The 11,416-nt window shown below is 47.6% G+C and overlaps 1 protein-coding gene across 1 annotated transcript in view; it reads right to left on the reverse strand.

Annotated features, from left to right (window-relative positions):
• Positions 1–10,494: 10,494 nt before the first annotated feature.
• MFSD4 (major facilitator superfamily domain containing 4) overlaps positions 10,495–11,416 on the reverse strand; it is a gene marked incomplete at its 5' end in the record, with an annotated part of 12,831 nt that continues 11,909 nt past the window's right edge. Inside the window, 2 exons of the mRNA XM_010160325.1 lie at positions 10,495–10,559; positions 11,217–11,337. Coding sequence (XP_010158627.1) covers positions 10,495–10,559; positions 11,217–11,337 — 186 coding nt within the window. The remainder of the gene's footprint in view (positions 10,560–11,216; positions 11,338–11,416) is intronic.

The following is an 11,416-nucleotide window of genomic DNA, read 5'->3' on the forward strand; positions in this document are numbered from 1 at the left end:
CACACGAACTCATGGAAAGGACAGATTGGCAAGCAAGGGAAAGATATGACACTTATATTTAACCATGTTTTTTAAACGAGCAATTTATAATTCCACGGAGATGATCAACAATCATAGTTTTTGCCATTCCCAAATAAAATGCCTTTTTTTTGCAAAATTCCCCCTTTTTGAAGACCCAGGTTGGGAATGTATATGCAAACGCCTTAATAGGAGCTGAAGCTCCAGTCTCTTCTCTTCCCTCCTTGGTTTGGAAGACTTCACTCTGGTTAAACGGGAGTTTCGGTTGGTGTTGCAGTAACTGAGTCTGCACTGATTGCAGTAAACCCTCTCGGAGAAGTCCTTTCTCTGGGACTCTTGGAAAAACCCTCTGTTCTTCTGCTTCCTGTGCTTGGCAAGAAGAAATCTAATCATGATCGAAGCTGGCATTCCAGGAAATGCTTGGGAAAGGGGTGTGTGCACTCAGCTTTTGCCTTGGGGCCTGCTAACTTCTGCAGCATGAAACAGCCCGCGTCTTTTCTGCTGTAAAAACGTCTTGTCTTTTTGCAGGGAGAAATTTTCAAGGAATATTCACTGATTGTGTTACTGGGATACGGACAATTTTTTGAATGGCATTGTATACCCACAGTCCAGCCCCTCGGCGAAGTGCTCTGGCTGGCTTCTGGATGCTTCCCTGCCCTCCCTTCCGCGAGGAGGCAAGGTCTTGGAGACGAATGAATGGTGGGGTTAGTTTCTTGCAGTTCTCAGAAAGTTTGAATGCTGAAGTCCAAACATTTCTTGCACCAGAGACCTGTTACAAAGCCTGTCGTCCCACTGCTGGAAGATCATCAGGACGGTGGATTTCCCGTGAGGTTTTGAGGGGGTGTCTGTGTTTGGTGAGGTTGCTGCCTGACGCTGGAGTTTCAGACCCAAACCGTGGGGGAGAACTTACCGTCCGAGCACTAACGTTACTGCTCTTTTCCCACAGTTGAAGTGGAGACTCTCCTCTTCTACCAGCTCTTATCTCAAGATTTGCTTTAGCTCCGTTGCTTTTTTTATACGAGGAAGCCCTCAGACCCACAAGAAGTTGGGCTCAGGGTGTACAGCTAGCTGAGAGGGGTACCACGGCGTATCCACCTTCCTGTCAACGTGCGCTTGCTTTTCTGGGGGTGTGCAGGGATTAATGCAAGGTTACGCTCCAGAGCCACTCAAAGCACTGATGCAATTTGTGAGTAGATTTTTACACGTCAGGAGGCCTTTTAAGAGAAGTGGGGAATGAAAGAAGAGAGGCTCTCCTCTGATGGCCCCTCAGAGGCTGGATGTCTTGGTCTGTTGGCGCTGGGCAGTGTGCCCGTCCACTTTGGGCATCCGATGTCAGGCAGCAACCTCTGTTGGCTACTACGTACACCGAGTTGGTGACGTAGGATAATCTCCGTGAAATACCCACTAGAATACGGCTGGAGGCCATCTCTTTCCTTTGGCATCCTCACTGGCCGTCTTCAGAGTTTTAATGAGCAGAGGAAGATCGTACCTTTACAGCGAGAGGAGCTGACAGTGCACGCTGTATATATTGCGCCTGTCTTTCGGAGAAGTGGGGAACTCGAGCTTTCCCGAGTTTTCCTTTTGCCGCTTCCGCAGACTGAATTCACTTTAAAGCGTGTGACGATCCCCAAGGCTTAATTTAGTGCGGTGACGTTACCGTTCTAGCGTTGAAATACCCACACCACCGAGTGTGTTCCTGACGTACACCCAAGGCTGATGGGTGTAATGGAGTTGCTTTTTGGGCATTGTTCATCCAGAAAGTCCCCTGCCCGGTGGGAGGTGGGAGAAAGGAGTGTGTTTATCTTTAGGAGGAGACAGCAGGGAGTGAGCTCATGTAGTGAACCGTCTTCCTGTTCGGTGAGGTCAGAGGCATAGTACTGCTTCACGTTTTAGACATCAGCAGATGCAGGATGGAGTTCCTGTGCCAGCGGCTCTTAAAATGTGCAATATTGAGCTTTTTTTTTTTTTTTTTAAATGCAGACAGCAAGCTGCAGATCCTAATCAAGAGCAGGCACCTGGAATTTTCTGGTTTGCATGATGGCTTGTCAGTCTGCTCTAGAAAAACTATATATAGCTATATATACATAGCAGCACTTTTAATGGTTGTTTTAGGTTGGCCAATTTTCTGCCCGCCATGTGCGTGGACTTGAGAGCGACATTGCAGACTAGGATTAGAGTTTAATTAATGAGCACTAAAGACTTGCAATTTAATTGCTTCCCTTTCCTTGTCCCTTATGGAGAAAAGCCAAGTTTATTTGTTTAAAAATTGTGTATGTGCACACGTGCACTTCAGTGTTTTTGTAAACTGTATCACTTTCAGCATCGGTGTGCGAGAGAACCAAACGCTGACGCAGCTTGTCCGTTGTGCTCGGCCTGGTTCCATGCTCTTCTCCCAGTAGCTCCGTGAGATTGCGCTGCCGTAGCTGGTTGATGAGCTAGGGGAATACCTCCGTAATGCAGAAACGCAGCCCGCGTGTTGGTTTCAGTCTGGTAACATCCAGCTTCCCGACACAGCACTGAGAGGGTGATTGCTTTTGCTTCTCAAGCGCCTGCCCAGGAAAACAGGAGTCCCGTATAGGATTATAATCACGGGGAGGCAGTTGGGAAAGCAAGTTGGAAGGTGGGGAGGGAGGTGGGAGAGGAGAGGCTTGCTCGCCTTTTCCCCATTACAACATTCAGGTCACTTAAGGTAATATTATCTTGTATATATGCTGCCTCGTTAAACACGCATTTACTAACTGCCAGCTTTTTTGGATCACGTTCCTGACAGAGCACAGTGTCACTGTGACTTCTTTGGAGCTTGGTTATGTGACTCGCTGGTACCTTCACTCGCTCACTTCGGGAGCAGTTTGCAGCTCGTTGCAACTTGTTTTTAATTCAGTGTAGGGCAGGTGGGGGTTACTATAGGCTCTCTTTTAATTATCATGTTAGCAGTCTGTAATATGGGTATAGTACCGTGTCGGTTTAAAAAATAATAATGCAGCATTACAGAGACATTTTATGACATTACAGTTCATGTTGCTGAAGTTGCCATGGTATTGTTGAATGCTTGATGATATTTGCATGGGTTAATTCATAGATGGTGGTAGAATTAGGCTGGATGCTCAGCAGGGAAGCTGAACATCTGTCTTGCTTCTGGAAATCTCTTTTACGTGTCACTGCTGCTGTATAATAGTACTGCAGAGTGGAAAAGCTTGCACTGCTGTTGCTGTGTGCGCTCTGTCTGGCTTTTTGAGGTCCTGAACTATCAGGATGCCACTAGCAACACCTGCTGCTAGCAAAATCGATCCAGGGAAAGCAGAAACGTGTCAGGAATAGCCCACTGTCACAGACCCGTGCTTGTTCCGTCTTACCTGTTTTCAGAGAATGTCACCCTGGAAACGGGGGTGATGGAGGAAAGTTGGTTTGGGTTTTTTTTTCAGCAGCTTCAGTTTAGATCCTTGTTTCAGAAATCAGTCTTCAGCAGCGACAGCTGAATGGAATTCCTATGCACTGGTTTTGGCAAATTCAAGTTGCGTTTTGCAGTTGGTCAGGAAGGGAGAAAATGCCTTGAATTCAAGAATTCGTGGTTTTAACTTAGAGCATCCTAAGTCTTCAGCATCCATGCGATCTTCGGTGTAATGGAACAGCATGCATCGTAGCGTGGAAGGCTTTGGCTGTTCAGTGGTTAGTTTGGGCTAATTTCTCCCTCTGATGCGTTTTCAAACCTCAGATGTCCAGCAGATGGATTCTCCTTGTTTCTACAGGGTTCATTTCAGCGCCAGCGCAGGCTGCTTGCGTGCCTACCTTCCTCTACGCAGCTTTTCAGAACGCGGCGAGAGACCTTTGCGACAGATTCCTCGTGACTTCAGTTTTCATGCCAGAGCTTCTGCGGGTTGGGACCGGGTGGGAGAGCTGGCCTGGCACGTTGGCTCGGCCCCTCAGGTGAGCACGGGCGCAGGCATCCGCTTGCGTAGCGGTGTTCTAGTGCTGAGCGCGGGACCCGCACCCTTCAGTCCTGTATCCTTTAGTTACCTTTTGCTACTGTTCTGTAGCATTTTTGTATCTATGCCTGTTTCACTGTACAATTTCACCTCCTCCATTCTTAATGCGTATTTGTTTACAAGACACATCTCAGCGTTGTATCAAGAGGCTATCTTGGTATTGTCAGCTCTGAAAATAAACTGCGTCGGTAGTTAAGGGTCATTGGCAAAGTTGACGGGTGTTTTAAAACTTGACCTTTGGGTGCCCGTAACCAGCTCGTTCCGTTTCGTCCCTCAGTTCCACGTAAGAAACGCACGTACCTCGTGGCCTCTGAGGCCGCGGCTGCTCGCGGTTTATTTTGTCTTGATAATCGTGGAGCGTGGCATTCCAAACGGCCCGAGCCTCCCCCCCCGGGACCTTACACTGGGCACAGAGTTGAAAATCCATTAGAACTGCGATCGTGTTGCTTAGAAGCTATTTGGGATGTTTTAATAAGGTGCATTATGTCCTGCTTAAACGGGAATTCTTACGGTTTGCTTTGAATTTAATTAAACAGTAATTGGCAGTGGCAGCCAGCGTGCTTAGTGGGGAAGCCTTTGGCTGTCGCCATCGAGCGGTGGTTAATGTGTGACACGCTGATGTGCTGAAATCAGAGCCTGTCAGATGGAGATGAGAGGATAAAACGCAGTGACAGTTGTTTTACACCGTCCTTTGGGGCTCTTTCTGCTAAAGGCTGTCTTGGATTGACATCCATGGACACGGCATCCCGGCGAGTAGCGTGGACCATGTAGGAGCCTGTCTGATTCTGGGCAGAGGAAGAGTTTTGAAATTAGAGCCGAATGGTTTCTCCGTAGCCTGCTTGAGTCAGAAGGATGTGATCCAGGAGCTAGAGCCACCGTAGCGGCGGTGCTGCCGTTCCTGCAGCCCGTTTACCACTGACAGACCCTTTATGGAAAGTCCCTGACAGTCTCAGTGCCATCTAAGCAGAAAGCTTAAGCTTTGATTTGGGGTTTCTAGTGGATCTTGAACTGAGGAATATTATCCTTATCTTTGTACAATGAACAGACAAAAATAAGGGAGAATCTGTTCACTGCAGAAGGTTGATTCTTTGCGGAATACAGCTTTGCTGGCCGTAACCACGCTTAATGTGACCTGCAAGGTAAGAAGGCTGGGCAGGGCCCGGTGCTTCTTCTGGAGTGTGTGTTAATGTGTTTCCCTCGGGAGAGCGAGATCTCCACGTCATAGATAGTATTCTGCCAAAAAAAAAGGTAAAACTGACTAGAATTTATTTTTGTTTACCCACTCCCAAAGAGCGTAGCGAAGACTTTGGCTATGGAGCTGCTCCAGACACCTGATAAAAAGCATACTTAGAGCTCAAAACTTGGGTTTTTTTTAGATGCGTTGGTTCTCTGAGGCCGGAGGAGCTCTTCACGTGATCACACGTGTGCGCACGCGCTCGCTGCCTGGTCGTGGTCTGGCGGCCGGACCTGTGTCAGTAACGCTCACCGTGTCCCTGCAGTTGCCACCTGGGAAGGTTTTGCACGCGCTGGTGAGGTTTTCCGGGGCTTTTTGGTTTGTGGTTGTGGTTTTTTTTTTTTTTTAGTTCTCCAATCAATTACACCACGGCGTGGAAAGTGAGTTGCCAAAGGTTATTTTTAAATGCATCTTTGACACTGTTGTAGGCTGCATCTTCTAAACAAAGTGTCTTAAACGTGTCTTTGAATCGTCTTACGGAACGAACGTTTGGATTTACTTCAAGCACTTGTTTCTCTGCTGAGACCATGCGTTGCAGAGGGTTTTCATCTCAAAGCAGGGCGTTTGGCAGGGGGTGGAACAGGATGATGACGAGCTTTAATGGAGCCACTGGAAGTGCAAGCAGCGCACGGAGGGGAGGGGAGGTGGAAGGCGTCGTGCTCGGAGCCCGTTTCAGCCCTTTGGCAGTACATGCAGCAGCGCTGTACCAATAACTGGAAGCTGTTTTTTACTCTTTTTTTGTTTGGGGTTCTGGTTTTTTTTATTAATTTTCCTTTTATTTTTCAACACAGGAAGGCTTTGAGGACGGCCTCTGCATGGTTCCTAGTGTGTGCTGTGTGCTGGGGGGGGTTACAATACCTGGGTTTGCTCTAGGCTCCTTGAGATGTGTTGTGGTTTGGTTGGGTTTTGTTTTTTTTTTTTTTGGGCTAGCATGTCTTAAATCTTCAGGCTTTGATACTGCTTTATAGAATTGTGTTGACTTTTTTTTTGTTCTGCCATTGTTCAGTTGCACAGAGTTTTCTATATATGATGTACTAGTTTTAACGTTGATTCTCTGTGAACAGGGTTGAGATTATTCATTGTAGTTGAAAAAAAAAAGAAGAAAAAAAGAAATTGTATTCTAAAACTCCCTTTTAAAATCCTGTTTGTATTCTGTTGCAGTGTTACCAGATGGCCTTATGTACGTCACAGTGTTTTGTGATAAGTACAGTAGCACATTTAATGCTTATCTCCCCCTGCCCCTCTGTTTTTATAGCTGAGAAGTATATTCTTAATAATAGAGATGAATAAATGGGAAAAAATTAGCAACATGTATGGTAAGGGTAGTGGTTGTCTCCTCGGATGTATATTAGGACAGCTGGAATTAATCTGGGACTGAGAAGAGTGAGTAGGGATCATTAAGGAGCAGGAGACTTTGTCTTGGGAATTCTGAGAATCTTGGGGCGAGCCAATGGCAGATGTGACTCGTCTGCCAGAAGCTTGTAAATCGGAGCAGATCTGTTGGCGTCGCTGCCACGGGTCCAGCTGACACCGGCGGAGAATCCGGTCCCCGGAGGTTGTTGTCGGGGGCTCAGATGGAGTCAGGGGAGGGAAGTTTAAGTTAAATTTCCGAAAACTTAAGCGACCTCATCAGCAACGGGTGACAGCTTGTTCTATTTGTTTTTGAAGTGCACATCTGTTTTGGAGAGCGGCTTTCTGACACCCTTGGTGTTTACTCCTCCACTGAATTTTTAGGTTAACCTGCCCTCTTTGCAAGCCAGCACAATGGTGTCGGCGGTGTTTTTTCGTACTACAGCAGCTCTGAGATCTGCTTGGGGCAGACCAAGCATACCGTCGCGACAGTCCCTTTACCCTTTAACCGTGGGGTGGGTTCCAGTTTACGTTCCTGTCATTTTAGTAGAACCATCAGTGGTAAAAATTACATTGAAAGGAGCAGAGAGAACGTTTTCAGTTACTCTTTCCAGAACAGAATTGCATTTTTTTTAATATATATATACACACATATATATATGTGTGTATATATAATCAAGAGACCAAGTTATGTTGTAGTGAGTGTCTAACTTCCTACACCAGAGACATCCTCTAGACGTGGTATTTTAGAGACAGCTGTAACCTTACACCGCTTTGGTGCTCTCCTTGCAGTTGGCTAAACTTGCCTGGGAGAGAATAGCTTCTCAGTCTTGATTTTTTTTTTGAAATAAGACCTTATAATAAAAGTATCTTAATGCCATTGTGTAAAAAAATGCTGGTATGTAATGCAAGTACTTAAATAGCCAAAGTTTTCAGTAATTGTTCAGTGTTACTAAATTTGCTTTTATTTATCCTTCCAAGATAACATGTTAGGAAGACCTTCAGCGTGTTGATATATTCAAACAAACAAACAAGTCTGATCAACTTGATTATTGCAGATATTGAACACATTTCAGGCTTGTGAACCCGATTTGGAGGCAAAGTTTTAAGATGCAAAACCTCCTTGGGAGGAAGCGCACCGTAACGACCCTTCAAGGTAACGAATGCTGCTTTGAGAGTGGCGTGTTGGCAGTCGCCGTTCAAACGTAACGAAGGTCTTTCCTGAGGAATCAGGTGACTTTTCTATTGCTTCAATTTTTGTGCAAAAAAAAAAAAAAATCAATGTATTGCAATCTTTTTTAAAAATGGGGTGGGAATAGTTAAAGAAAACTATTTTATGTAAGAACTGACAGAGGGATTTGCTTTGTATAATGCAAGCTGGCTTTAAAAAAAAGCATTGTAGCAAATTATTCAAGTCAATCATATGTTAATAGTTATGTGCAACCAGACATGCAAAACAACTGTATTTTTTTAAATAAATATTTTTAACAAAGTTTCTGATCTTCTGACTGTTTCTTTCGGTAGAGGAAATGGAAAGTTACAGCTGCAGTTCTGATGGCGAGGGGGCTCCCCGCACCTTGAGCTAACCTGTCTGCTGGCAGCACTGCTGGCTCCCGCACCTGGCTTGAACGGGGACGGCGAGGGAGGTGCCGTTGGCAGACCGGCGTGCTGCACGGTGGTTGTGCCAGATCGGGTGCTGTTCTGGTGAAAAGCTCCGGCGGTGAGTAGCTGCTTTCCACGTACAGAGCCGACCCGAGCAGTGGCCGTGGAACTAAGTTCTCTTTTAGCCAAGGCACCGCCGTAGCATTTAGCTCGCAGTACCGCTCCGCACGGACACCCAGATGATCTATTGGTTTTAGTAGCTGACCGGCCCTGGTGTGAGGTTTACGTCACCTGAGCAGACTCCTTCCAACTTAAACTCCCTCGTATTGTTTCGTGCTCATTTCTTCCATACGGGGAGGGAATCATAGAATCACGGAATGGTTAGGGTTGGAAGGGACCTTAAAGATCATCTAGTTCCAACCCCCCTGCCATGGGCAGGGACCCCTTCCACTAGACCAGGTTGCTCCAAGCCTCATCCAGCCTGGCCTTGGACACTCCCAGGGATGGGGCATCCACAGCTTCTCTGGGCAACCTGTTCCAGTGCCTCCCCACCCTCTGCAGGAAGAATTCCTTCCTGACATCTAATCTAAACCTCCCTGATTTCAATTTGTACCCATTACCCCTTGTCCTGTCACTACAGGCTCTTGTAAAAAGTCCTCTCCCAGCACCCTTGTAGCCCCTTCAGATACTGGAAGGCTGCAATGAGGTCTCCTCGGAGCCTCCTCTTCTCCAGGCTGAACAAGCCCAATTCTTGCAGCCTTTCGTCATAGGAGAGGTTAGGGAGGAAGCTGCTAGGGTGGGAGGAACTCTGCTAATGACAGATGCGGGGGTTCGCTGCACATGGGCTTTGCAGTACCTCGCTTTTTTCATTCTGGGTATCTCAAGGAGAGCAACAGTGGCATCCCGTGGTGCTAGAGAAGTACAGCACGTACTCCACGCGATGGGAGGGCGCTGAAGTCCGTGGATGAATTAAACCCAAGGTTCAACTGCACTCACCTCCCTGCTGCTCTGCACGCAGCTTTAGGCGTACGACGTCAACGAGTCTGCTCTCCAGAGCGTTCCTACAGAACCACTTGGGAAGATGCTTTACGGAAGGGAAGACCCGCTGCTTGGAAAGAGAGAAATGCTGAATTGCACTCCAACAGCTCTCACGAGTGAGTTTGAAAGCTGGAACAAGCAAAGGGAGTAGCTGATGGTCTTGGTCAGAAACAGCTTACATTACGCGAGTCCAGTCACGCTGAGAATAGCAATCAATCACCTTTAATTAAACACTGCTCTATATACACACCTACATATGTACATCCACGTACAGCAGATAAAGCAAAAGGTGCACGTCTGCTCGCTCGCTGAAAAAACAGATGTATGTAGCTTTACCCCCTTCTAAAGCCGGTCCTGTCTTCATAGCTTGCCATGGGCCATGCGTGGGTATAAAAGTACCTTACGGAAGGCACCTGTCTGATAAGTATTGCACGGGTTAAGCAGCTGGAGGCTGGCTCCCAAATACCTCAGTTTAAGCTTCAACTGGAAGCTGGAAATAAAACCACCTTAAAAAGACACTGCGACTGTAGCAGCTAAACTAGTGACTTAAAGCAAAACAAATGATCACAACTGATTCTTGACTCTAAAAAAAAAAAAAACAAACCGTGAAGCTAATGATTTTTAATACTCGAGAGGCCCAAGCATGCTGTGTAAGTGTCTCGGGGAGCACGTCCGCTGCGGTGTCGCAGACCAGAGTCAACTCCGCAGATACAGACAGGCCTGCTGCCGCTCTGCGCCTGGCAGCCTCTACCACGCGTGTCGTTTTTCCCCCTGGGAAGCCCGCCTGGAGGTGCATGTGCTCCAGCCAGTGTTGCACAGAAATGAATTAAACCCAGCACTGTGCTGTAAATTGTAAAGGTTCTGTGCTTTGCAGGCCAAAGGAAAAATCTGTTCGGTACGAGGACTAAGCCAGGAGATACTCGGTGTCTTTTACGTACGGAACAAAGAGAACTTTTTCCTTCCCACCCTCCACCACGATTCGGCGCAGTTCGCTTGCAGGAGTAACAGTTCTCCTGCCATCCCTGCCCCACACCGCAGCCGTCGGACACGGGGTCGCTCTGAGGCCGAGAGTCTCCTTTTTGGTGCGTGTGACACGGGCGACTGGCGCGTCGCGGGGCGCAGTGGTTCCGGGTGTTCTGACTTACCCACTCGAGTGTGCTTTTGATTGCAGAAAACTTGCATGATTCAGTCCTTAAATGCGAAATCATCCGTAGGAGAAATGCTGAACGGGGCATGGGTTTATTGCTTGTCTAGGGCTCGGCCGCTTCGTTAGCGCTGATACTGTCCAGTGTCGTCCGTTACTGTGGGTTTGTCGGGCGAGGCCTCATCTGCATCTGCAAAATCGGTATTAGGTACTTGCCCTGAACATCAAGCTGTTGGGGAACGTGGGTGAGCTCTCCAGGCAGGGATGCTGCTATTCCATAACCCACCACACTGGCTCCTTCACTGCTTGGGGAGGAAAAGCCCGTTTCCAGTAACCTGGGCAAGGTTTTCTGCCTGTCAGGCAGTGCTCCTTTTGTAAGGGGCGCTTACAAAAACAGCAATTGCAGAGCGAGGTGATACTAGGAGCAACCCTTTACCAGCAAGGCTTTTCTCAGGAGCCTGACAGCTGCCTTTGGCTGGCAGACCCACTTGTTCCCTGGATTTTAGCCAGGGAAGAGTGTAAGGAAGCTTGTGCTAGGACTGAAATCCTGCTGGCTCTGCAGCAGCGCGGCAGTGCTCACAGCTAGCCTCCTCTGTCGTTTATAGTTCCTCTGTGATCCACACACCATTCCTACTTTTTCCCCTTGTTTCTCCAACAGAAAGCAAACCCTGAGTCGTGGCTGCCAAGGCTTTATGAGCAAGCCAAAGCAGGAAGAGGGGACAGGAAGCAGCAGTAAAATAAACATTTCCTTGCATTTTGCTGAAGTGCTGCACCCTGGTTGTGTGTTGCTGCATATGCCACTCTTCCTCTCATTATAAAGCGGGGCTGAGGGCTGGTGCTTTCTTACCTGATGAGGGCTTGGGGTACATCCTGTGGAAAAACAAGAGGAAAGCGTAGAAGGTAAAGGCCAAGCCTCCAAAGATCATCCCACACACCAGGAAACTGTAGCTGCCCCGGTCGTGTATGATCTGCAATTGAAGGGGAAAGAAAAAACACAGAAGGGAGCAGACGTCATCACAGCACGCAGACACCTGCTCAGCATTCAGC

The sequence above is a fragment of the Eurypyga helias genome, unplaced genomic scaffold, assembly GCF_000690775.1.
Source record: "Eurypyga helias isolate BGI_N326 unplaced genomic scaffold, ASM69077v1 scaffold18911, whole genome shotgun sequence".
Taxonomy (NCBI): Eukaryota; Metazoa; Chordata; class Aves; order Eurypygiformes; family Eurypygidae; genus Eurypyga; species Eurypyga helias.